Source organism: Mandrillus leucophaeus, unplaced genomic scaffold (genome assembly GCF_000951045.1).
Source record: "Mandrillus leucophaeus isolate KB7577 unplaced genomic scaffold, Mleu.le_1.0 Scaffold531, whole genome shotgun sequence".
In the NCBI taxonomy this organism is placed as follows: domain Eukaryota; kingdom Metazoa; phylum Chordata; class Mammalia; order Primates; family Cercopithecidae; genus Mandrillus; species Mandrillus leucophaeus.
In genome coordinates this window covers 2,532,687-2,558,176 of record NW_012105709.1, presented here as the reverse complement: position 1 = coordinate 2,558,176, position 25,490 = coordinate 2,532,687, and the positions used below count along the sequence as shown (strand labels likewise).

General features: G+C 34.2%; 1 protein-coding gene across 1 annotated transcript in view; it reads left to right on the top strand.

The window, feature by feature from the left end:
* The window catches only part of ADGRG6 (adhesion G protein-coupled receptor G6), a 142,276-nt gene that overhangs the window by 61,422 nt on the left and 55,364 nt on the right, over positions 1 to 25,490 (top strand). The window contains exons 4-9 of the mRNA XM_011997172.1: positions 465 to 1,088; positions 10,305 to 10,373; positions 12,100 to 12,183; positions 18,581 to 18,666; positions 21,230 to 21,282; positions 22,170 to 22,232. Coding sequence (XP_011852562.1) covers positions 465 to 1,088; positions 10,305 to 10,373; positions 12,100 to 12,183; positions 18,581 to 18,666; positions 21,230 to 21,282; positions 22,170 to 22,232 — 979 coding nt within the window. The remainder of the gene's footprint in view (positions 1 to 464; positions 1,089 to 10,304; positions 10,374 to 12,099; positions 12,184 to 18,580; positions 18,667 to 21,229; positions 21,283 to 22,169; positions 22,233 to 25,490) is intronic.

The window sequence follows — 25,490 nt, the reverse complement described above, 5'->3', positions numbered from 1 at the left end:
GGGAAGAGTGAAAAGTAATCATTAATGAAAATAAGAACTATTATTTGTGTTTAGAAATCATTTGAAAAGTAGTTTTTTTTGAAAATCTTAATGTATAAACAAAGCCTTCCTGAAACCAGTTATTTCCTTAATTAGGTAGTTGGGGTTTTTAAATTGTTAATGTCTCAGTTTCAGGATTTAAAAAATGCTTATCCACTTTTCTGGCTGTAACTCAAAAGTTTAGGTGTGAGAGATCCAATCATGACTAGAGATGAAATGAGTAGAATTTCTTACCACTGTTGCTGATATCAGACAACTGGTAATGGGCTGCTGACAGAAGATGGATGAGTAAGAGGGGAGGGATGGGGCAAATGGTAGGTAAAAAGCTAACTAGTAGGAAGCGGTGGAGGTCTTGATGTTTTGCATCACATTAGTCTGTGTTCTGAAGTTAACAGGTTTATCTTTCCTGTTATGTTTTGTCCTAGTTGCTGTGTCCTTAAGGAATCAAAAGGTCGTTTTACCCCAGACATCAGATGCTTACCAGGTATCTATTGCAAAAAGTGTCTCCATTCCAGAGCTCAGTGCTTTCACACTCTGCTTTGAGGCAACCAAAGTTGGCCATGAAGACAATGATTGGACAGCTTTCTCCTACTCAAATGCATCCTTCACACAATTACTCAGTTTTGGAAAGGCCAAGAGTGGCTACTTTCTATCCATTTCTGATTCAAAATGTTTGCTGAACAATGCATTACCTGTCAAGGAAAAAGAAGACATTTTCGCAGAAAGCTTTGAGCAGCTCTGCCTTGTTTGGAATAATTCTTTGGGCTCTATTGGTGTAAATTTCAAAAGAAACTATGAAACAGTTCCATGTGATTCTACCATTAGTAAAGTTATTCCTGGGAATGGGAAATTGTTGTTGGGCTCCAATCAAAATGAAATTGTCTCTCTAAAAGGAGACATTTATAACTTTCGACTTTGGAATTTTACCATGAATGCCAAAATCCTCTCCAATCTCAGCTGTAACATGAAAGGGAATGTAGTCGACTGGCAAAATGACTTCTGGAATATCCCAAACCTTGCTCTGAAAGCTGAAAGCAACCTAAGCTGTGGTGAGTTTGTACCTTATTCCTTTGTTTTTCTTTTTTTAGCATTATTCTATGAATATGATTGTCAATAAGGAATTGTACATACACACAAATGTACGTGTATGTATATTCCCACATATAGATATAGATATCTATGTTATCGTTAAAAAACTCTTTTAAGTTTTAAAATGTCGTCTGCTCAGCTCTTATAGCACACATTTGATTATAAACTATGCATGATCCATCAAGACATTTGGTTTAACCATTCTTAAGTTTTCCCTATGTCATAAAATATCACAGAGTTTATCACTAATATAACAACAGTTATAATTGTAGACTCTCAAATAGAAATGTTAACACTAGGCTTGAAATAAAATAAATTAATAAGTAAGTTATTGTTATTTTTTTTGAGACAGCATCTCACTGTGTTGCCCAGGCTGGAGTGCGGTGGGGCGATCTTGGCTCACTGCAAACTCTACCTCCTGGGTTCAAGCAATTCTCATGCCTCAGCCTCCCAAGTCTCTGGGACCACAGGTGTGCGCCACCATGCCCAGCTAATTTTTGTATTTTTTTTTAATAGAGATGGGGTTTCATCATGTTGGCTCGACTGGTCTTGAACTCCTGACCTCAAGTGGTCCACCCACCTCAGTCTCCCAGAATGCTGGGATTACAGGCGTGAGCCACCCTGCCTGGCCAGTTACTGTTTTTTGTTTGTTTGTTTGTTTATTTTGTTTTGTTTGAGACAGAGTCTTACTCTGCTGCCCAGGCTGGAGTGCAGTGGTGTGAGATCTCAGCTCATTGCAAGCTCCACCTCCCAGGTTCACACCATTCTCCTGCCTCAGCCTCCCGAGTAGCTGGGACTACAGATGCCCACTACCACGCCTGGCTAAGTTTTTGTATTTTTAGTAGAGACCAGATTTCACTATGTTAGCCAGGATGGTCTCGAATCTCCTGACCTCATTATCCACCCGCCTCGGCCTCCCAAAGTGTTGGGATTACAGGCGTGAGCCACCAAGTCTGGTCACAAAGGTGATACAGTAATAAACTGATCTTTATCATCCTGGAATTAAATTTCAATTGGATGACTTAAATAAACAACCATCACCTAAGAAAAGTGTTTACTCAGCCAGTATTAAATATCAAAACTGTCCATTTTATAGAAAATCTTAATCAGAAATTATCCATTTTTTCTTTGAACATGTTTCTCCATTTTTTAAAAATGAGGATTTATAGTTTGTTGCAAATACTGTGTTGTCTCTAGTTCTTCATGAGACTGTAAATGTGCTATTATTAGAAGTAGCTAAATGCAGAATATTTTGAGAAATAATTCTGTGTGATAAAAATTGTATTAAAATAGATCTCCACCTAATATTCTCCATTTACACAAGCTAATTCTGGAAGCTCTTATTTTATTATAGGACTGATTCAAACACAAAAAGTAGAAGTTTCATTATCTACTTTAAATGTCATATGACTAAATCTAAGACAGTGATAATGTATACATTTTAGTCACAGACATAACTCTCAATTAAAAAGGAGAAGAAGGAGCCTAGTATTCAAAAGTAATTTGTGTGTGACTTTGTTCTTGTAAAAAAATTTCATTGGAACACAGCCATGCTCATTAGTTTATATATTGTCTTTGTCTGCCTCTGTGCTACAATGGCTGTGTTAATTGATTGTGATCAATACAGTATAGCCTGCCATCCTAAAATGTTTACAATCTAGCCCTTTAGGAGAACATTTGCCAACCACTGAAACTAGTCTAAAGAACTATGATAGTCCACTTGGCTGAACCACATACTTTGGACAGCACTAGAAAAGACCTGCTAGATCTCCTCAGCCAGGGAAAACAAACCAATCACCCACAGGCTAGTTTAGCCTTAAGACATGAGTGATGGTGGTAGCATTTATCTGTTCCTGTTCATTTACATTTGTTTCACACAGTGCTTTTAATTGATGAATTACTCCCAATATTAAAAAATTAGATTTCACATAAAAATGAAGTTTTGGATTTTTCTGGTAAATATAATACACTAGGCTACTATATCTGCATGACCAACACAGCTGGAGCTAAATGGTGGCTGCTGCTTTCAAAGGGGCTTCCCAGTTTACTTCAGCCCTTAGCAACCCCTTATTCTTCCCACTCCAGCCCCCTTTTTGTCTTTAGATTGCCTTCTGGCCCTGATAGGCATTTAAGTGGGAATGGTGATTTATGCCACTCCCTTTATATGGGCCAGGAAACTGAAGCAAGAAAATAAGTGGCAGAGGCAGTTGGTGGGCTCCAACACGTGTCTTCTGTCTCCATGTCTAGTATTTATGTCTGGGAATACTCATTTAAAAAATTATTTTAAATTATTTTAATTGATAAAAACTATATGTGTTTATGGTGTACAACATATTTTAATATAGGTATACATTGTGGAATGGCTAATTTGAGCTAATTGACTTTCATTATTATGTCATGTACTTATTTTATTTGTAGACAGAACACTTAAAATCTCTCAGCAATTTTCAAATATACAATCATTGTTATTAACAATAGTCATCATGTTGTACAATAGATTTCTTGAATGTATTTCTCCAGTCTAACTGAAATTTTCCATCCTTTGACCCATACATTCTCAACTCCTGTGCCCTGTCCACCCCTGTGCCCCTGGAAACCACTCTTCTATTATTTGCTTTTATGAGTTCAACCTTTTTAGATTCCACATTTAAGTAAGATCATTCATTTCTCATAATTTCTTAAACTCTGTCTTCCAGACTCCTTTCCCAAGCCTTAAGATTATCAGAGTGTATCAAGTACATACTCATGTACCTTAGTCATCTATAAGTTTTCAAACTAATTTTGTCAAAAGGGTAGCGTGAACTTACACAGTCAATATATTTGAGTCTTTTTAACTTTTATAGTGATCTTGCCATTCCAAGATGACGTTAAGCACTCACATTCCAGACATTCAGATGTCCTGGACTGTGTTTCAGGAGAAATGATGGGAGAGGGAATTTCCTGCTGCTTAATCATCAGCTTTAGGAGTTGAAGAACCCAAGTCACTCATTAACTGACAGGAAATACCTGTAACAGAGATTATATCAAGGCTTGTTAGCTAAGCAAATCTTTCATAAGTGTACCCTGTTAACATTTTAACCTTTCATTTTTTTTTTCCAGAAAATGAAAGCATCTTGCTGTTTATGGTTATAATTTCCAACAAACTAATGATCAGTACAGTAACCAATGGGAGAATAGAAATTTATTTCTAGCATTCCATTGAATAGACAATGTCTGCTAAATATGAGTTTTTATTTCAGGATTAATTTGTGATGGAAAAATAAATAGACTTTGCAAAGGTATATTGCTAAATAAATTTTAATTTGAAAGTAACATAGTAGAATTGAACTGACTCAATTCAACATTAAAATGTCCTGTCATTTGTTTCACATATTAAACATCCTAGCCTTAATAAAATTGATATATTATTAGTAAATATTCTAACAATTTTAGAATATGACTTTGTTTTCCTATACTTTTCTAAAAAATATTTGGGAAATGTACCTTAATTAGGAAATTTTCAGCAGATTTTTAAAAACATGGTTAAACCTGTCAATCCTTTTAAAAACAAAATGCTTTATTTTGCAATAAATCTTTTCTTTTTATAGCATCTTCATTTTTCTTAGAACTATTTTATTAAACACATTCAGTTTTATGACTCTCATGGATAGATAAATTTTTAGTGGACTCTTTAATTATAGGTGCAATTATTTATTTACCTGTGTGATGATTCAAGTTTAGATACTGGCTAATGTCCGTCAATTTCACAAAGAACAGACAGTGCCTTCTCTACTAGTTTTATTTATTTTACTGATTACTACTCTTTCCTGAGGGAGTGGTACGGTATAATGCAATGAATAGTCTAAGTTCAAACAAATTACATTTATTTTAACAAGCATTTATTAGGCACTTCCATGGACTAGCTACTGTGGATGTAGAGATAAGACACACTTTATAAGTACTTTATTGTTATTCTTTTCTGAAATTTCTGGATTTGTACTTACTTTTGTTTCCCTCTTTGGATTTTTTACCGAGTTTGCTAAGGTTTCATCAACTCTTGGATTTTTACCCTTTCATAATCATTACAGTTCTGTTCTTCATAGCCTTAAATTCATAGCCTTCACAGCCTTCAATTCATTATTGGTTCTTCCCTTGCACTTCTAACAAATGATTGAATGCAATATTTTTAGATAACTAAATCATTTTTAAATAATAAAATTAAGATAAATCACTTTATCTTTACAAAGGACTTTATACTTTGAGGATGCCCAAACTATGAACATAGATGACTAAATTTCACTTTAAATATATTTATTCATGAAAAGTTGAAAAATTCATCTTAGTAACAACTGCAAAGAAAAAATGAAAGGAATTACTGTTTTTCTTTTTCTGTTATTGCAACTTATTGTGAGGGTTTGCTCTTCAGTTATTCGGAGTATTATTAAGTAGGTATGAGAGGAGCAGTGGACTATACATCAGTCTTTTTTACCACAACTTGTGTAAATATTAATATATAGTGACTTCTTTCAGTAGCATAATTTGGAAAGAACAACAGATAGAGAAGGATTAACAGCTTTAGAGCTTTTCCTCAACTACCTGTTTTCAGTGATTACTTTTTTTTCCAAAAAAATTTGGCTCTAAATTTTGCTGTTAATGTTATAGAACTTTGCTTCTTAGCTCAGCTAAAACCCAGGTTCTTGTCACACAACCAGGAAAATTTAGGCACGCGTACACATTGAGGGGTGAGTAGAGCAGGACTTCATTGGGCAAAAAGAAAAAACAAAACAAAAAACCACAACAACAAAAAGCTCAGCAAAGTGAGATGCAGGCCTACTAATAGGCCCTCCACCTCACTAATTGATTGCCAGGTCCTTACAGGAGCTGGAGAGAGCAGGCTCCTCCCCTGCATAAGGCACGAATTCTCCGTGGCTCCACCTACCTCCCACAGTGAGCAAGTCGGGCCCTAATCCTCTGTGGGCAGGCTCAGGCAAGGCCTGGGCAGGTTTCCTCATCTGCACAAAAGCATCTGATGTAAACACTTGTGGAGTGGGTGGGAGATTTTCCAGGGACCCCTTTTTATCTGCCTAGGCATTTGGCTGTCTCATTAATATTAAGTAAATATCTGAAAACGCCTTTCTGGTAGCCTCAAAAATCAGTAAACACATACAGATCATATTCTAAAACCAGTTTGTTGATGATAAACATATCACTATCCAGGAGAGTGAATTGTTTGTTCTTCCTTAACAACCTCCTGATGCATAAATCCATCAGCCAAAGAAAACTGATTGTGATACTGACTTTTTATGCAGATGTGTTGAAAATAGAACTGGGTAGAAATAAAGTTTGTGCATACTTTTGATATTTCATGTATTTGTTTATTTTGGTGTGTTTGTAATGCAAGTTTTCATTTATCAATTTAATTTCCTTTTAATTAAATTAGTCACATGTATTTGTACCATTTTTACTTAAAAACATTCCAGTTTGATTTTTATTGTCATTTTGGGTCATATTAAAATAGCGTTTATTGAGTATTTAAAGCAGTGTCAATTTGCTAAACTAGAAGCTCCCCCAGAAGGAACAGCTAACTAAAATATTGAGAAGTAAATGTTGCAGTTTCCCATAAAAGAATGCTGCATATTGAAATTTATACTTGTTACTGTGCAATGAAACTGATGAAATGTTCAAGAAAATTGTTAAATATCTTGCTCTAAATCATAGCTCTTCTGATTTTCTTTTCTTATTTTTACCTCTAAGCTCTTTAACCTACTAGTGGGAATGTAGTTTGCCTAAAAACTGCTTTCCCACAACACTGAGCCCTTATCTCCCTTTGTCTTCCAGAGATATTGTATCAGTGCCAGAAGTGGCCTAAGGAGCCCTTGACTGCCAACATTGTGTGTAATATGAGAACCACAGGAACTCCCTCCAGGGTCTCCTCTGTTGCATGCTACAGAGGTTGAGATTTCATTAGGCTCTGAACTTTAAAGGCTTTTTAGTTTACGGAAGTCCCTTACAAAATATAAGTACCTACAAAAGGGAGGTCCTACAAAAATTGGGCTTATAGTAAATGTGATGCAAGGGAATAATGGGCAAAAAGCCTTCAAGACAAAATTCCACCTCAGTCCTGCCTTAACTTCTGCCTCCTCGAATATTCTTTTTCCATGGTGCATTTGCTTAAGTTTTCAATCTTTAAAACACCCCCTTCCTCTCTCTGCTTCCTTTCACGGCCTAGCTTCCTCTTCTTGCATTCACTCGTCAGACCTTGGCAGTATAGATTTCATCATTCCCACACAACTCAAACTATTTTCTATAGAGGTACTACCAAAATCCCAATGCAAAGTTAAAGTTCTTCTCATTCTTTATCACTCTTGGCCTTTCTGGTATTCTCGATATTGCCATACCCTGCATTAAACTTTCTTCTCTTAAATTCTGTAAAACCACCTCTGTAAAAGTTTTACCTTTTTAAGTCTATAGCTCTTTTTCTTATATGTGATGCTTAAATATAGAAATATCTGTGGTTCCATCCTGTTTCCTTCTCCAATCTACAATCTATCTACAGTGATCCCAAACACTCTATAGCTTTTGATTAATATTTCCTGGCTACACCTCTTACAAAACACGTTTGCATCTAGGTGTCACACAGGCACCTCAGTTTCCGTTACTGTACTTGGTGTTTACCCCACCTAAGTCTGCTCTTCTTCTATTATTTCCCATCTCCTTTTATTAGATCGATATGTACCAGTTTCTTAAGCTGGAAATTAGCAAAACGTCCTCTATTCTTCCTTTTTTCTCATCTTTAATTAGTTGCTAAATGTTATGCATTCTGTCTTTAAATTTCTTGTATCTGTATCTATCTCTGTCGATCCTTTTGACTCATGATATCAAGGCTGAATTATTAGTAGTATTCCTGCTTCTATTTCCCTTCTTTTGGTTGTAGAACCTAAATGACTGTTTTCAAATGAAATATAGTTTTCTTGCCTACCTCCTTCTCATTTTCCCTCACTGCCTTTAAGAAAGAGTTCACAATGTTAGCAGTTTACCTGGTGAACCCAAAATATCTGAGACAGGTTTCAATTAGTTTAGAAAGTTTATTTTTCTGAAGTTAAGGACACACCCGTGACACAGCCTCAGGGTGTCCTGATGACATGTGCCCAAGATGGTCAGGGGACAGCTTGCTTTTCTATGTTTTAGGGACACAATACATCAACCAATCCATGTAAGATTTACATTGATTCAATCTGGAGAAGGGCAGGACAACTCCAAGTAGTGGGGAGGGGGCTTCCAGGTTATAGGTAGATTTAAAATTTTTCTGACTGACAATTGATTGAAGGAGTTATTATCAGTAGAAAGGAATGTCTGGGTTAAATAAAGGGTTGTGGAGATCAAGATTTTATCATGCAGATGAAGCCTTCAGGTAGCAGACTTCACAGAGGATAAATTGTAAATGTTTCTTATCAGACTTAGGGTTTGTGTTGATGTTAATACTGGAGGGGTGTAATGAGGCATGTACAACCCTCTCTTCCATCATGGCCTCAACTCAATTTTCAGATTAACTCTGGAAGGATGTTGGCCAAGAGGAGGAGTCCATTCAGATGGTTGTGGGTGCGCCCTAGAAGTTCATTTTTGGTGTACAGCCTTGAGTGCCCACCACTCAAGGTTCCAGTGTGTGGGATTAACCACTGGAAGAAAGACGGAGGGCTCTAGTGTTCATGGTATTGATATTTTCCAAAGCCTTACAGCAGCTGTCCATTGTTTATATATCTGATCATCCTTATCAGTTTTTACTTTACTTTAGCAATGCCCAGTGACTTGGTGCACAGACCATTTCAGTGCCTCCTTGGTATTTGTTTTAGAAATTCTGTCCGCCAGTAAAATACCCATCTCTACTCTCCTACCCCTGGCTCTCTCACAGCCTCCTGTGCCTTATGGGCCGCCTTCTTTGAAATTGATTTCTGTTCACTTTTCTTACCAAGCTGCTACCACATCCTCCTTTGGGTCACTGCCACCTTTGGAGCACTTCCCTGATAGCACTTAGAACTGTGACGCCATCTTCCTTTCATGCCTCCCTGAGAGCAACTTAAATTAAAGCATCATTCTGGTCTCTGTCCCTCACACAATGTAGGCAATAAGTAAATGTTTGTTGAAGGAATGTGTAAAGGTCTGTGACAAGAGCTGCTTGCCAGTCAGTGTCATGTCATAGCCTGCCTGTAAGATCAGGCCTTTCTGAAGTATCAGGATTCCTTCCTTGGGCCAAGTGCCGCAAGGTATCAAGGATGACGAAACCATGCCTCTGGAGATACTGTTAAACTGTTAGGTTATTTTCTGCTTATGCATACGGTTTACCTAGTTACTTTTGTAGGCTCGTGCAGGAGCTGTGCCCTCACATTCCCACAGGAAAGTTTTGAAATGTTTATTAGAATAAAATCACTATTATATAAATGTCCCTTAAAATTAAATATGTTGTGCATATTATATATGTGTATATATATGTATGTGTATACACATACATACATATATATTTGTATTTTTTGTGTGTTTTTGATACAGTATACTTTGTTGTATGTTTAGCCAATGTTTCTCAAGACTCAAGCTGTTGGAAAAAGTCTGTTAATTGTCAGAGGGACATTTAGTGCAACAGTGAAAATCTACAAAAAAAAATCAGCTCAAAACTTGTCCTGCTGAGAACAAGTTAGTAAAAGCTTGAAATAAAAAGACACAGAGACTGAATTGAAGTCACAAAAATGTATTTCTGGAATTACAAATAGCATATGCTAGGATGTATGAACCAAAACTGTGCATGTTATGGGTAATTCATAATATGTAACTTCACTTTTGAAACTTATTCTTGATGTTTGTATTATTTTATTTGTATGAATTCCCACCCAAACTCTTAAAATGTTTTATACAAAAAAGTCCTGAACTTTTTATACAAACTTTAAGGGACAATGGCACTGCTTTTCTTTTGATGTGTGATGACTGATAAATTGAGTTAAAGATTTCGAGGACAATTTCAATCCTCTGGTTTTACATTTGAGAAAATTGAGGCACAGTGACCTTAAGATACTTTCTTGACATCAAAGAATTACTGGTGGACTCTTCTAGGGCTGCTTCTATTAACCGTATGATTCATGATATTTTTTTTCTGGATAATATCACTAAATCATAAATCAAACTTACATATTCTCTTTGTGTTGATCAAGGTTCCTACCTGATCCCGCTCCCGGCAGCAGAACTGGCCAGCTGTGCAGACCTGGGGACCCTCTGTCAAGGTAGGGAGCCCACACTGTGCTCCAGAATCTCTTTGCTTTCTACTTGCAATTTTGGATAATGTAGTTGTCTTTGTTTTGATTTTTATCTGATTTTTCACTTGGAAAGCCAGAAAACAGCAAAACAGAAGAATTTCTGCATGTGTTTTAGTTGTGTGGGTGCACAGTACGTACGGCGTGGAGAAAGAATGCTCTCACACCATGGGTAACCACAATTCCACAAAGCTCTGAGTTTAAAAATGTGAATTTATATCCTATTAAATGTGGATTGGTTTCATTTTTCCCCCATGTCTTCTCAAGAATATACTGGACTTGCAAAAAGTCCAGTGTAAATACAGTGTACAATACTTTGAAGAAGTATTCATGTCTATAAAACAAAGAGGGAAATTTATTTGAATATTCAGTTAACTTTAAGATAAGGCCGTGAGGCAATTTATGATGACAAGATAACTTAAATCTTAAGATTAAAATGGTTAAAGTAAACTAATGTTAATGTAACTGTGTTAATTGTTATGATGCTTACTATATCGTGGTCAGTATTTCAGTTACCTATTATGTACTAAATAGCTGCATGCTAAATAATATATAAAGTTATACAAGTTTTAAAATAATAATATAAATATTTTGCTTTATTTTATCATTTCTCTTCCTAATTACCCATGACTCTTTTCATCTATTCTATTAAATACTTCTATAATGAAGTCAGCATGTTCTATGTACCACATTAAGAATCACAGCCATGCCTTTTGTAAAAGCTGGATCTCTTATTAAGAAGATCATAGCACAAAGGTGACAGTGGTTAGAAGTGAGATTGAAGAAGTAGAAACCTAAGCTCTCTTCTGTGGTTCCAGTGTGAGAGTAGGGCAGGCAGGAGGTGGGGTGGGGTGTAACTTATTATTATCTTTGTTTTCCTTTTGGAGACATTATTTCTTTGATATTATTGTTCATCAACACCCTATGAAAATTAAGTCATCAAGTAGTTTTTTCCCCGTAATCTCTGTGTAGTTTTCAAATTGTTATATGAAATTTAAAAAATCTATAATTCTGTTTAGTTCAAGATCTAAAGTTTTAAAAAGGTTATTTTTATTCTTAAAATTATTCTCACCTGAGATATCTGACATAATACTTTGAAAATGTCTCCCTTGTAAAGCTTGCCCTATGAAATACTTTTTATTCATCAGTGTTTAGTAAACTTGTTGGAATCTTTAAATGATTAACTTAGTCTATGCATTTCATTTGTCTTTTTCTTTACATTCATCTTAAGAAGTACATTTTTCTTCTGAGATTTTATTTCTCTAGTCTCAATGTTATTAGGCAAACTTAGTTTAGAGAACTTTCAAGCTGCAGATCTGTACAGGCTGCTTTCTATAACTTCTGACAGACTCAGGAAACTGAGTTCTAGAAGGGTTTAGTGTTTCACTGTGTGATTGCCAGCTTGTTAATGGAGATCTAGGTCTAGAATCTAGAATCTAAATGTCCTTTCTCTCGTCACTTTGTGCTTGCTCCAGACCCTTGTGTATTATAGCATCAAAGGCCATGTGTACTGATTCTTAATGTGCCATAGGAAGCATTGCTTCATCTTACACATTATAACCTTGGAGTCTGTTGTATTTCAAAATGGTTTCCATTCTTGCCCTGTATATTTTAATGCATTAATTATAAATTGCTTATCCAAATTAACTGTCATGTACTCTTTGCAAAATTACATCTTTCTCATCTTTATTACCAGCTACTGTAAACTCTCCTAGTACTACACCACCCACTGTCACCACTAACATGCCTGTTACTAACAGAATCGATAAACAAAGGAATGGTAAGAAATCATTAACTTTTATATTTTTAGTATGTCTAACATAAAAAATTGTATTCTAAGGAGGGAAATATGTATTATTCCAACAAAGTTGCTGTTATTGGAGTCAATTGGTACATTTGTAGGACTAGTAAAATTAATAAAGATCACTTAACTCTGTTGAGTTCCTCATTCTTATGACCAGTGGAATGAGTACATTTCCAGTACTCCTCTTTTGCATTTTTAGCCAAAATTTTCTTCAAAGGAAGTTTTAGAGGAAAAAGCATTTAATTAGAAGGCATTAATGTGCATCATAATAGATATCAGATAAAAACGTATTTCCGTGGTATTTTGTCAGATTATTTTCTGCAGAAAACAAGTTTTAAAGGATTTTACAAATTTCAAAAAACTAAGTAATTTTAATAATTTGATTTCTCACTTAAGTGAACTTTATGTTCATATATTTGTGACATTTAAATCAATTTTCATAGTAATACTTTGCTTTCGGTTTTTATTTGCTGAAGAATAATAGATTGTGATTATATATCAACTAAATCAAATCAATTTTTGAATGACAACAATTAAAGTCACTTCAAATACTTCTTGCTTTTTTCCTCCAAATATACTTTTCTATTATTTATAATTTGCAAATACAGCAGTGTATGGTAAGAAATAAACAGAGGAAAAGTCAGGTGGATAGAGTTCTTTAACCTGTTCCTAGATGAACCACATGCATGGCCTTTTGGTAATTCACAGTGAACGATTTCAGTTTCTTCTAATAAAAGAGAAATTCCAATCAGGTGACCATACCATTGCTTTGAATACAGTAATATTCTCAAATATGAAGCATTAGAAACAAAGAAATTTTCTAAACTCCAGTCATTTAGCTTATGAGGCCAAGACATCTGTAATATATCACCAGGGACCCAAAACCCTGAGAAAGGAAACCCACATAGTTCATTTTTTCTTGGCTTCAGAGGTTACATTAATTTCCTCTGTAAGACATTTAAATTGGAACTATGGAATATTTTACATGAAACGTAGATATAAATTTCATTAGGGTTATAAAGGCATCGATTCAGGGAGTGTTTATGGTTATTCTGGTAGTTACACCAAGGAGATTTATGATGGAGCAAAAATTCCAGCATCCCCCAAGAAAGCAACAGCAGCTGAAATTTCCAGTGCATATTTCACATGGACTCTAGCCAGTAGATGGGAATATTATAATTCTAACTAAGTATTTCACTCTTTGTATGAACATACAAAGAGCCTCTGTGGTATTCTCCCTCCAGGACTGACACATCCTCTACTGCCCAAGAACTTTTATACCGTGCTTCAGAGTCCTTGACTTGGTGGAGTGGAGCTGTATTCACTCAATCATATCATTTCTGACATTCTTGAAGAAAGCCTTGTTTAGGCCATCTCTCTGCGTCATAACCTTCATTGGAGTTTCAACAAAGCAAGCAAATGTTAGAATCAGTTAAAATGTTCTGCTTAACCATATTAATGAAAAAAAAAATCTAATTCAGATAATTCTTAATCAAAATGTCATCTTAGCGTTTAAAAATATTTGGGTCATTATATGACGGAAAAATTCTCAAAATTGTGTGTCAAATTTGTGTACCATCTTAACAATTTTTTTGCCATTTCTCTGAATCACGTATACTATTTAATATGATTTTTTTCCTAAATTGACTCACTTTTTAACTTAAACATTTGTGTTTACTTGGGAAAATCTATTTCACAACTGTAAAGTGAAACCAGTCCTACTTGTTATAATACAGATATAAAAAGTGAATATAAATATAATGTAAACAATGTTTTAATGTTCTCCCTGTATCCTATTACCTTCTCACATCTTAGAGCGTGAAGCCTTCATTATCTTTTTAAAAAGGAAGACTAACAAAGTATTAGAGACAGACTATAATTAAGATTTTTTCTTTGATGTAATCAAATTTGAAATTGAAGAGAATTACTTTTTCACCTATGAATAAATGCTATTTAATGTCATGTCCTGGATTATCATCACTGATATAATATTAACAATTTCTTATTCTTTGGGAAACAGAGAATAAACATTCTCAGGCTTGCTTTCTGATATATTAGAGAATTCTATTTTATTTACTGTAAGAAAGATTGGCACAACTGTCAATTATCTAATTTGTCCAGTCCTTTTAACTCTTGGCTATCAGAATTTTACTGAGTCAATCAATAACAATATTGCATTGTTGGGACAGGAGAGGGATTGAGTTTGTTTGATAATCAGATATATTTATCATAGTGTATCAATAGAATTTGTTTTCCTGGTTTTTGTGAAATGTTCCTATTTTTCTGTGTAAAGTTATTTTTGTTGTTTGCCATAGGACTTTGATAGCTCAAATTACACTAAGTCCTCATTAATGTCATTGATAGGTTCTTAGAAACTGTGACTTTGAGCAAAATAACACGTAATGAAACCAATCTTACCATAGGCTGATTGATATAAACAAGAGTTAAGTTCCTACAGCATATTTCTGGTCACAGAAACATCACCAAACTTCCAAGTAAAGACTGAAAGCCTTCTAATATTTAACATTGTAGTTAATATGAGCTGTACGTACATTTAAGAAAGATTAATGAAAACAAGTAAGATAATTGATTGCCCAAATTTGGGTGAGCCAGTGAGTGACTGCAGACTTAGTGGCGGTGATGGGTTAAATCAAGAAACAAATGTTTGCGCAATGAAAATTGCGAGGAGCACCTCCTGCCACCAAGCAGTTCCAAAACAATCACCAATATGGGGGTTCACCGAGTGCTTTCATACTATATCACTTATTGTTGTGCTTTTATATGATTATCTTATACTTTTTGAATTTTTGTTTTACACTAATTTGTAGCCATTCATTAATTGACTTTCCAACCTGCTTATTCTATCCAGTTCAGGGTGGCGGGTGGCTAGAGCCATCTGGGCAGCTCAGGGCTGCAGGCAGGAACTAGCCCTGGCCAGGATGCCATCCCATGGCAGGGCACACACACACACCTACACCTACTCACACTGGGACCGTGTAGACAGGCCAGTGAATCCAAGGTACACAGCTTTGGGATGTGGGAAGACACTGGAGGACCTGGAGAAACCCCATGCAGACAAGGGGAGAACATGCAGACCCTACACAGACGGGGGACCTGACCAGGAATTGACTCTTCTCCTCATCAACTTTGTAATGAAACTCCATTGAATGAAATGATGTTACTCAGGGATCTGCTGTGTACACTAAGAAAGTATTTAAAGCTACTTTTCACAAACAGGTATTTCAGGATGTGGATGATCTGGGGATTCCCACAAATAATGACCTTTTATATGTTTTCCATTACATTCCCAAGAAAAGCTCTTGGACTAATTATTATTCCACTCCAAATCGTATCTTCTCTGCTTCAAACATCACTCTAGTGCTACTGAATAGTAAACTTTTGTGAGGTTGTCACAAGCAACCCAAGTAAGGAATTCACTCCATTAGTCTGTATTATTGTTCTAAAAACCTGGTTTACAAGTAAGTACAGATTGTAACACTGCTCCCAGTTTCTTACATATGTTTAGCTATTTAAATAACGAATTCCTTCTAAGATTGTTTGAATGGATCCATTACTCTGCTTTTTATGCCATATATCTTAAAGAAATTGTGTGTTTAGGAGCTGCAGGATGCCAGTCGTATTGTAAATGCCACTGTCATAATAGAATTCCCTCATCACTAGTTCAAAGAAATAACCAGGTATCTAGATTAGCATTTGGTTTATATTTTAACGTCTGTTTTTTCAAATATGTATTTAGGCCTATCATTTCAAACCTGTACTTTACATCCTTGAATATCGCATAGATTAGAGCAATGTCATTTCTATATTCTCCAAGAAACTGTGAAAAAAAGTGTAAGAAGGTAAAAAAGGGAAAGATTAATTGGAGAAGAGACCTACAAAAAATAATGTTGTTTTGATAACCACATTGGTAATCACAGGCAGTGATTTCTGCTTGAAGTTCTGCATGCTGAAAGAAGTATCTAAATGGAAAATGGATATATTCTTAAATCATTTTCCCCATTAATGTCTATAATAAAATCTTTGGGCCTAGATGTCATTATTAGGATAGTACATACATATTTTGAAGTCTCTGGAACACAAGAAGATTTGTGAATAGCTTTTAAAACACCATGAGTAGTGTTAACATTTGTAAGAGAAGACAACTTTACTGCTATGGTAACATGGAAAATCCTGCATAAGTCTGTCTTAATTATGCATTTCCTCCAATTGCAATGTTGAAGCCAATTATTTTGCTCTAGTCCAAACCCTTCTCACCAGCCCTTCAGTGAACATATTTTTTTATGTTGCTTTGACAGTTCACTCTTGAACTTTTCTCATGATTACTTATTGACTGCATTATTCAAAAATTTTAAATAAATGTAACAAGTGAACTGGGGCAGGAAACAATGTTTAAAGAAAACATCTTAAATATTTGGATGCTTTCTAAAAAATGCAGAAATGTCAATGATTTTTAGAATTTTGACGTATTTTCCTAAGAGGGAACAAATACTACTCTTATAACAAAAGCATGCTTTAGGTTTCCATCTAGTGGTGGCTTTTCAGATACTCTGCTAGCATTGATAATACAGATGCTCCTCCACTTGCAGTGGAGTTTGCATTCCTATAAACCCATTGTAAGCTGAAAATATTGGAAAATATCAAAAGTCAAAAATGCATTTAATACATTCAACTTGCTAAACATCATAGCTTGCTGAACCCACCTTAAACACATTCAGAACACTTACCTTAGCCTACAACTGGGCAAAATCATGTAACACAGTCTATTTTATAATAAAGTGTTGAATATCTCATGTACTTTATTTAATGCTAAACTTGAAAAATGAAATGGATATATGGGTACTAGAAGTACAGTTTCTACTGAATGCCTTTTGTTTTCCTACCATCATAAAGTTGAATGCTGATGAACTATAAGTAGGGAACCTTCTGTATAGTCACAGAATATTACCAGGATCCTGAAATAACTGTTTGATCCTCACAATTTGAATTTTCTCCCAATCATTCAGAACATCTGTGATTTGATACGATGAGATCTACAGTGTAAAAGTTATCTTTATATGTATTATTATGTTTTACATGTTCCTCCAAATATTTTTCGTTCAGAATATTTTTTTAAAGGAATATAAAAGTCAAGATCATTAAAATACCCAAAGAATTTTAGAAGTCGAAGTAAATAGTCTGCATAAATTAAATTCGCCTGTGCTTGGACTTGTGCCAGTTTTATATATTTATATTACTACATCCAGGGGCAGCAATTTATATTATTTAGCACAAGACTCTGACACTTGCTGGAAAGACATTCCTTTGGTAGTGGGACTGGAATTTGCATTTTGGTAGATTTGGAAATTCCCAGAGGCTAACTTTTACATTTTTTTTCTACTGCCTCCCCACAAGTTTTACTGTTTTATTCAACATTGCTATAATTATGTATTTCTATATTTGTGTGCCTATTTTACTTAAGACTTACCTAAACCTATAAGCATGAAGAAAGATAATCGACAATGGAGATTCAAAAATTGTTCTTCTCTCTATAACCTACCATATTTTAAAAGGGTATTTTTCTCACTAGCTGCTTTGACTAAAGCACCCATTTACAGCTATTCAGCAAACCCTTGCTGGTGAGTTTGATTTTTATTTTAAAAAATCAGTTTAAAGATTTCCCCCCACTCAAAAAGCAGAATCTTCTTTACAATAAGGTTTTCTTTTTGAAATGAGTTAGTTCTATGAAAATTCTGCCTGCAAATATTATTTATTTTTTTCCTCTACTTTGCTATAAATTAGCATATTTAAGAAATTTTGATGAAAAGTCTGGTGAAATACCGCCTAATAGTTAAATAGAAGTGCTTTATTAAGCAGGGGAAAGAGAGGAAAAGGAGAGGAATTAGAGCAGTAAGTATGTGTATGCCTGTTCTACTTTTTCAAGTTAATTCCTCCACATGATCTCATGCAAGTTTTCACATCCCAAACTCTTTATCATTCCTTATAATGCACAGAAAGCATAATGCCTTGTTATCAGAAGTCAAAAATTGTACATGAAAACAGTTAACACATTACAGACAGTAGATATCAGAAATCTATAGAATTAAAAAATATGAAGAAGCATATGCAAGTAATAAGAGTAAGCTGATTGATAACTATTTCTAAGAAGTTGGAAGGTCAAAAAGCTTAACAGCAAAATATTTCATATTTGTTTTGCCTATGTAGAAGGTGTTTCTTTTAACTTATATTGTAAATTATGTGATTATGAATAAAACTATATGATTATATGACTTATGTGATCATAACTTTAAATTGTTTGATAATTATATAACTACAAAAATACAATTAATGGACTAATCCTATTTCCAATGGGCAGATGGAATTATCTATAGAATATCCGTAGTGATTCAAAACATCCTTCGTCACCCTGAGGTAAAAGTACAGAGCAAGGTGGCAGAATGGGTAAGTGAGCTTGTAACTTTTCTTTTTTAAAAAAATTCTTTAACTTCTGGGAATCTGGAAAAGACTAGTTAACTGAATCCACAAATTATACTGAAACACAGATGATATTCATTAGAAATACATAAGTAGATACGTAAGTTGTTGTCCTTATGCATAGGAAGAGAAGTACATTTGAATAAAGGATAAGAACTGAGCCTAGTAGACTATCAGTGTCTTAAATAAGAATAGTATCACACAAATGGAAATAGATTTTGGTGGCAACAGTTATCTTTATTTTCTATTAGATCCATATATTTTCTACTATATTTTTAAACAGATTCTTTTAAAAAATTGTTTGAATGTTTGGTCAAAACCAACAAGTATGAAAAAACGCATTATGAAAGTCTTCCACCCATCCTTGCTGCTCATCTGCGTGGAACCAACCCAATAACCAACAGCAAATAGGAAATCACTGTTAGTTTTCTCTGCTTTTTTCAGATATCTTGGTGCACCTGAAAGAAAATTAAACTATAGATTCTTACTTTCTTTTTTACACTAAAAGTAGTATACTTTACATACCATTCTATACCGTACTTATTGTTGCCAGATTTGCAACATTAGAGAACTTTATGGGGTTTTTTTTTGTTTTGAAAAAACAATGCATACTATTTCATTATGTGGCTGTTCAATCATTTATTTAGCAGATCTTCTGTTGATGGACAGTTAGACTGTAATTTAACCAGTATCCTATTGATAAACATTTTGTAGCTTTCAATTTAAAAAAATTAACATTTTATTTTCTTCTTTTTCTTACAAATACAACACATGGATTTTTTCATTTTCTTCTTCACAATAACAATCTCAAAAATTTTGTTTTCCATAGGTTTCTATTCTATTATTTCATTTCCTACCTACGGCATACTATGAGACTTCGTTCTTCTTTTTATGTATAATGCTGTTACGGTTCAAACATTTTTTTTTAATTGAGTCACTATACATTCTGAAATAAGAAAAATGGGTTTTCATATATATTTGGTGTTCGATAAATGTGTCTTTGGTAGCAAAAGAAATTTTACACATTGAGAGGAAGTGGTAGCTACACACACACACACACACACATATCTATATATATATGAAAAATAACTGATAGAAAACAGTCTTCATTTTAAAGACAATACTCTTTAAAAAAAAAGTTGCCCATAGGTAACAATAGTAGGTAATTAACTCTGTTACAAAATTGGTGAGAAAGGTGAAATTCTCTATTGAAATAAAAGAAAAATACTACTGTTGATTTGGGGGAATGCCACATTGAGATTAGTAACTCTTTCAAACAGTAGGAGATATGTTTAACCTCTCAATGGGGAGAGCAGGCTGCAGAAAGAGTATATTCTTTCTGTGTATCCCATTTTCTTTCCAGCATTGTTCTTTTTGTTTAAAGTCACAATGATTTCAGAAGATAAAATTCTTTATTTTCATTCTCAAGTAAGCTACTGTTAGCTTATTTGTGCAAATAACGGGTAATGTTATTAATCTGAAATTAGCATTCATTAGAAAGTTTGTGCTAGATAAGGTATAAGCTTACATTTATATTTACTTCATGCATGGTTTTCGACATAGCTTTATTTTCATCTGCAGCTAAACTTTACTAGACGTTTTTGTTTAAAATGCAAGATACCAAAGCAGATACTTGATAACAGAGAAAATATAAATGGTGTACCTGTTTCAAATTACTACTATTTACAATTTTAAAATAATTTAACACTTTTTTTGCTAGGATTCCCTAAAATTTACATTCAGTTTTGGAAATGCTTAAAAGAAAGGCTATATGAAACAAATGTGTATATGAAAGAAGGCCTAAATCACCCTTCGGAGATGACATGTAAATAGGAGGCTCTCATGTCAGTGAGGGAATCCTGTTTTGCAATTGTATGGGAAACTGCTTCATGGAAGCTTCTTTATATTGGAGGAATCCATTGCTTCATTAAAAATTCTTATGCTGAGTCCATAAAGACTGCTAAATAACCACATAATAAATACATAGTTCCAATAGTATTGAACTTATTTTATTTTTACATTTATATTGTTAATTTATAATTTTTCTTATTACTAATATTGTGAGATGGTAATTACTAGAAAAATGTTTTAGTGTACCTCAGTGTTTGTTGAATCAAGAATAGAGAAGATATTTATTGTGCAAATCTTCTTTAATACGAGGGCTAGAGAGGAAATGATAGTTTTCCAAACAGAATTGGGTTCCAATCTGGCATCTACTACTGCTTACTTGGATGCTCTTGGGCAAACCATTTCTTCTCTGAAAGCTCAGTTTCTTTATATATAAGACTGTGGGGTATGTGGGGATAATACCTATTGCATTGGTTGTTGTGAGGATTGAAAGGAATAACATTTATCAAATTCTTGGTATACAATGATCCATTAACTGTCACCTTTACCTTTCACTCCTCCAACTCTTCAGGATTTTCCCAGAGTCTTATCTCAGTAACAACTTATGTTTTAGGCAGAAACTTGATTTAGATATATTTTTAAGGTATTATCAAAACTCATCCTTTTCCATTGTGTTTTCCAGCTCAATTCAACCTTCGAAAATTGGAACTACACAGTTTATGTCATTAATATCAGGTAAGACAGAATAAATAATTTGATAAATTAAAAGTAGTGTCTAATTTAATGCTTCTATTTGTCTCTCTGATTGTACCAAAATATACATACAAATACACACAGCTACCATATGCATAATCTTTCTAAAACAACTGTATTAGTTCATTGCACAAAAAAACCTCAATGCTGCAGTGATGGTTTTAAAATGTTTTGATCATGCATTCCAGTTGATTTGTATTTGTTTTAAATGAAAAGTGTGTTGTGTGTTTGTGTAACTGAATCAATATATGTTATAATGTGTCAAAAATTAAAATTGGATAATTAACTATAAATATAAGTTATTAGTCTCTTCTCACACCCTGGTGGATCACCTAGAGCACTTTTTTTTCCAGATCTAATCTCGTATATCGACAGTCTGATTGCAACCTAACTTTTCGAAATTATCCTTCACTGTATTTATATTTAGTTCCTCCACTAATCTTCAGCAATTCGCATTGTCCATATATCCTCCTGTATACCTTGTTTTCACAGTTCTATACCTGAACGAGTTTTCTAAAGTGTATGTCATGACCCCTAAACATATATTCTGTGAAGATAAGAGATTTAATAACACAGAAAAGGGGTCAAATCGTCATATAAGTTCAGGAAGTATGTTATACAAACTGAAGCATATTTTTTATCAGAATGTCTCAATTTCTTTAGTGTGATAATATGAATTGTGAATCTTCAAAACAGAGCAAAGCACACAGTTGCCTAGCTTTATGAAAGAAGTTAGAACCTCAGGACACACATTTGGAAATATTGGCTTAGAATTCCCATTCTGTCTCTTTATTTCAGGTCCCCAAATTTTATTGTTGATGATGCAGTTGGTGAGGTGGATTAATGGTTACATGTATTTGTATTTTTAGTTTTCACCTGAGTGGTGGAGAGGACAAGATTAAAGTCAAGAGAAGCATTGAGAATGAGCCAAGGTAACAGGACAAAGTCTTATAAAGAGTGTTACATTCTTTCTCTTGCTCACTACTTTATTTGTTAGAGAAATGAAAACAATTGGATGGAAAAGAAAATCTTAATCACATAGCACAGTTATTTCTTTAGCACTACTGTACACTACTTTTTTCTTGTAGTTAAAACTGTAATAGAACAGACTGGGTAGTAATGTATATCCGATGAAAAATAATTGAGAAATAGGGCATTTAAAATGGATGGATTATTATTTTTAGTATTTCCAGTTTATTTATGATAACCCATTGCCTCTTACTTGAAATTCCAAAGGTGCCTTCAAAGAAAATGGCTTTAAATAAAGTGTTTATATATGATAACATCTAATAATATGGATAATAGATGCCAAAATGTTTTCAGCATTTAAAGGTATTAGCTAATTTTCTGAAGTCTCCATTTTAAAATTTATATCGGGATCATGCTTTAATCATGCAGGTAATTTAATTGATATGTCCAGCATATAAGACCAGTTGGTATGTAAGGACCAACTGTTTAGAGTACTGTAAAACAAAAGAAAACCCCTAAATTTCCAAATGGAATAAATTTAGTTGTATTTAGGTTATTCAGGTCATGTATTGCATCTCTGTAGATTTTTTTTTCTTGGGACAGAGTCTCACTTTGTCACCCAGGCTGGAGTGCAGTGGTATGACTATCACTCACTACAGCCTTGAACTCCTGGGCTCAAATGATCCTCCTGCCTCAGCCACCTGAGTAGCTGGGACTACATACATGTGCTACCATGCCTGGCTAATTTTTAAAATACTATTTTTGTAGAGACTGGGTCTCACTGTGTTGCTCAGGCTCGTCACAAACTCCTGGCCTCAAGTTATCCTCCTGTCTCAGCCCCCCTGAGTGCTGGGATTGCATGTACAGGCATGAGATGTTATATCTGGCCTCCATAGAATTTTTTAAAAATTTGTTGTAAAGCAAAAGTTTCTATAAGTCTTGCTGGATCTCAATAGACTGAATTGATATTAATGGATATACAGCCCTGATGATGGAGCCTGCTTCTTTTCAGGTGATATCTTCTTACTATGAGAAGATAAAATTTCATATGAGGATTGACCAGAGAGCTTTTTTTTTTCCTTTCAATTCAACACTAGAGAAACAAGTGTTTTGAAAGTTATATTGAAAGATGTCATTTTTGTATACATATTAAATGGATTGGATTGAGTCATCTGATTAGGGAAACTTGTTTCTATTTTCTGGTATTTTTTCTTTATGATATGAACACAGTTGTATATTTCAGTACTGTATTCTTGAAGGTGACAAAACTCTTCACTATTTAACCAAATAGTTTTTTTCAATCCTTTCTGTTAGGTCATATTGCATCTTCAGTAATGGATCCAGCAGCAATCAGGATCCCTTTGCTGGACACTTTGTGTAGCAATTGGGACAGCCCTGGATTTGGTAGATATAGCCCGTGGTATACCTTCTTCCGGCAGTCAGCATTCGCTGTTTAGTTTACTTACTGTGGTTCTTCTGCTACCTGGTGATACTAAAGTCAGCCATCATTAGTACATGTCAGCACCTCAGAAACTCTTCTTGAAGGACATTTAAATTCATGGGATTTCAGTTTCATGGTCTGTCAAAGCAATGAGTAATTTTACAGAAAATTATAGGGAGAATGAACTGAAACAGTGTATATAACAAAATCCACATATTTAGGGGTTTTTTTTGGTATGAATTCTTGTCATTATTTAATATTTATGTTCATAGCCTTTCTTGCCTCTCTTTTTTCTATTCTCTATGGCTCTTACCCACATTGATGAGGCTTCATAGTCTCAGTTTTTCTCAAAAGCACAATCTACTACTTTTACACACATTCTTTTTTTTAAAAAAAAACCTTTCCTTTTCAATTTGATTGTATCATTTAACACAGACCGTAGCTTCAGATAATGCTATCATACTCTATTGCCTAGACAGACAGGAAACCAAAGCCACAGAGAGGTTTTTTTTTCAAATAAAGAATGGCTGATAGTAACAACAGATAGAATGTGACTTTGTAGAACCATAAAATAGTTTCAGTTTTCAGGATGAGGGAGGAAAACACACAGATAAGACCTGTGAAAATGTATGGCTCTTCCTGACTTCTTGGGTTTGGGTATTCAATATCACCCACAATGCTTTGGGCTAATTATGTTCTCAGTATTCAAGACAAGTAAAAGGTCACTTTCCCAGCCGTAAGTTCTCACCAGCTGGAGTGGTGAAGCTTGTCTTCAAACAATGATTTAATCAAGGGATACTTTTTCAAGAGCCATTTTAAAAATTGTTAAGCTATCATAGTCACATCTCTATTCACAGCTATCATTATAGTCATTATGTTTGCCTTATCCTGAAATATGGCTTACATGTGAATGGTAAGCAGTAGCAGTAGATCATTTTAGAGAGAGCTTTTCAGAGTTAATTATGAGAAGAGTAGAGCACCTTTTCCTTGAGATTAGCACAGATATTTAGGAAAGAAAACCGGAGCTATTCTTTAATTTCACCTAGTCTTGAATAACAAATATTTCATATATTCCTTCTTATTTTTTAACACCACAAATAAATTACTACTGTAACAAATACTTATTAATATTCATAGTTTCATAAATAAAATATGCCACTGCCTCTCCACTGGACATTCCATAACTAGTTTAACAACAATATTACCACTTTGTGTTTGGTATGTGAACAGTAACTGATCTCAATAATATAACATCTTATATTATTCATTTCTCCTCTGAATATGAAGAAGAAACAAAGTTTTTTGTGAATCTAGAGCCTTCACATATAAGCAAAAGAAATTCTCCTCTACCTGACAAAATAAGGTTCTTTCTTTTAACTCAGTGTTAAATTAATAGTTTTGTTTTCTGCTTTTGACTATAGCTGTGATTGTAGTTGAACAGAAAATTATATTACTTTAAATTATAGAACCAAAAGTTTTTAACAGGGCTTTGGAGATGCATTTCTTTGCTTCCCATAGAGGTATTTCCTTTTTAAAGACCTTCAAGGTCAACCATTCTATAACCTTCTTAAGTAATATGCTGGGCAATCACAGAGTCGATTTTGATTATTTATTTTGTGAAACTTTTTACCATACAAAGTACTTGCAAATGCTTCATGGAGACAGAAAATCATTTCTTGCTATTCTGAAGAAATTGTACCACATTCATAAATAGTAACACCCTTTATCGTGTTAGTAATTAGAAATAGTTAATTTCTTTGTTTTTTTTTTTTTTTTTTTT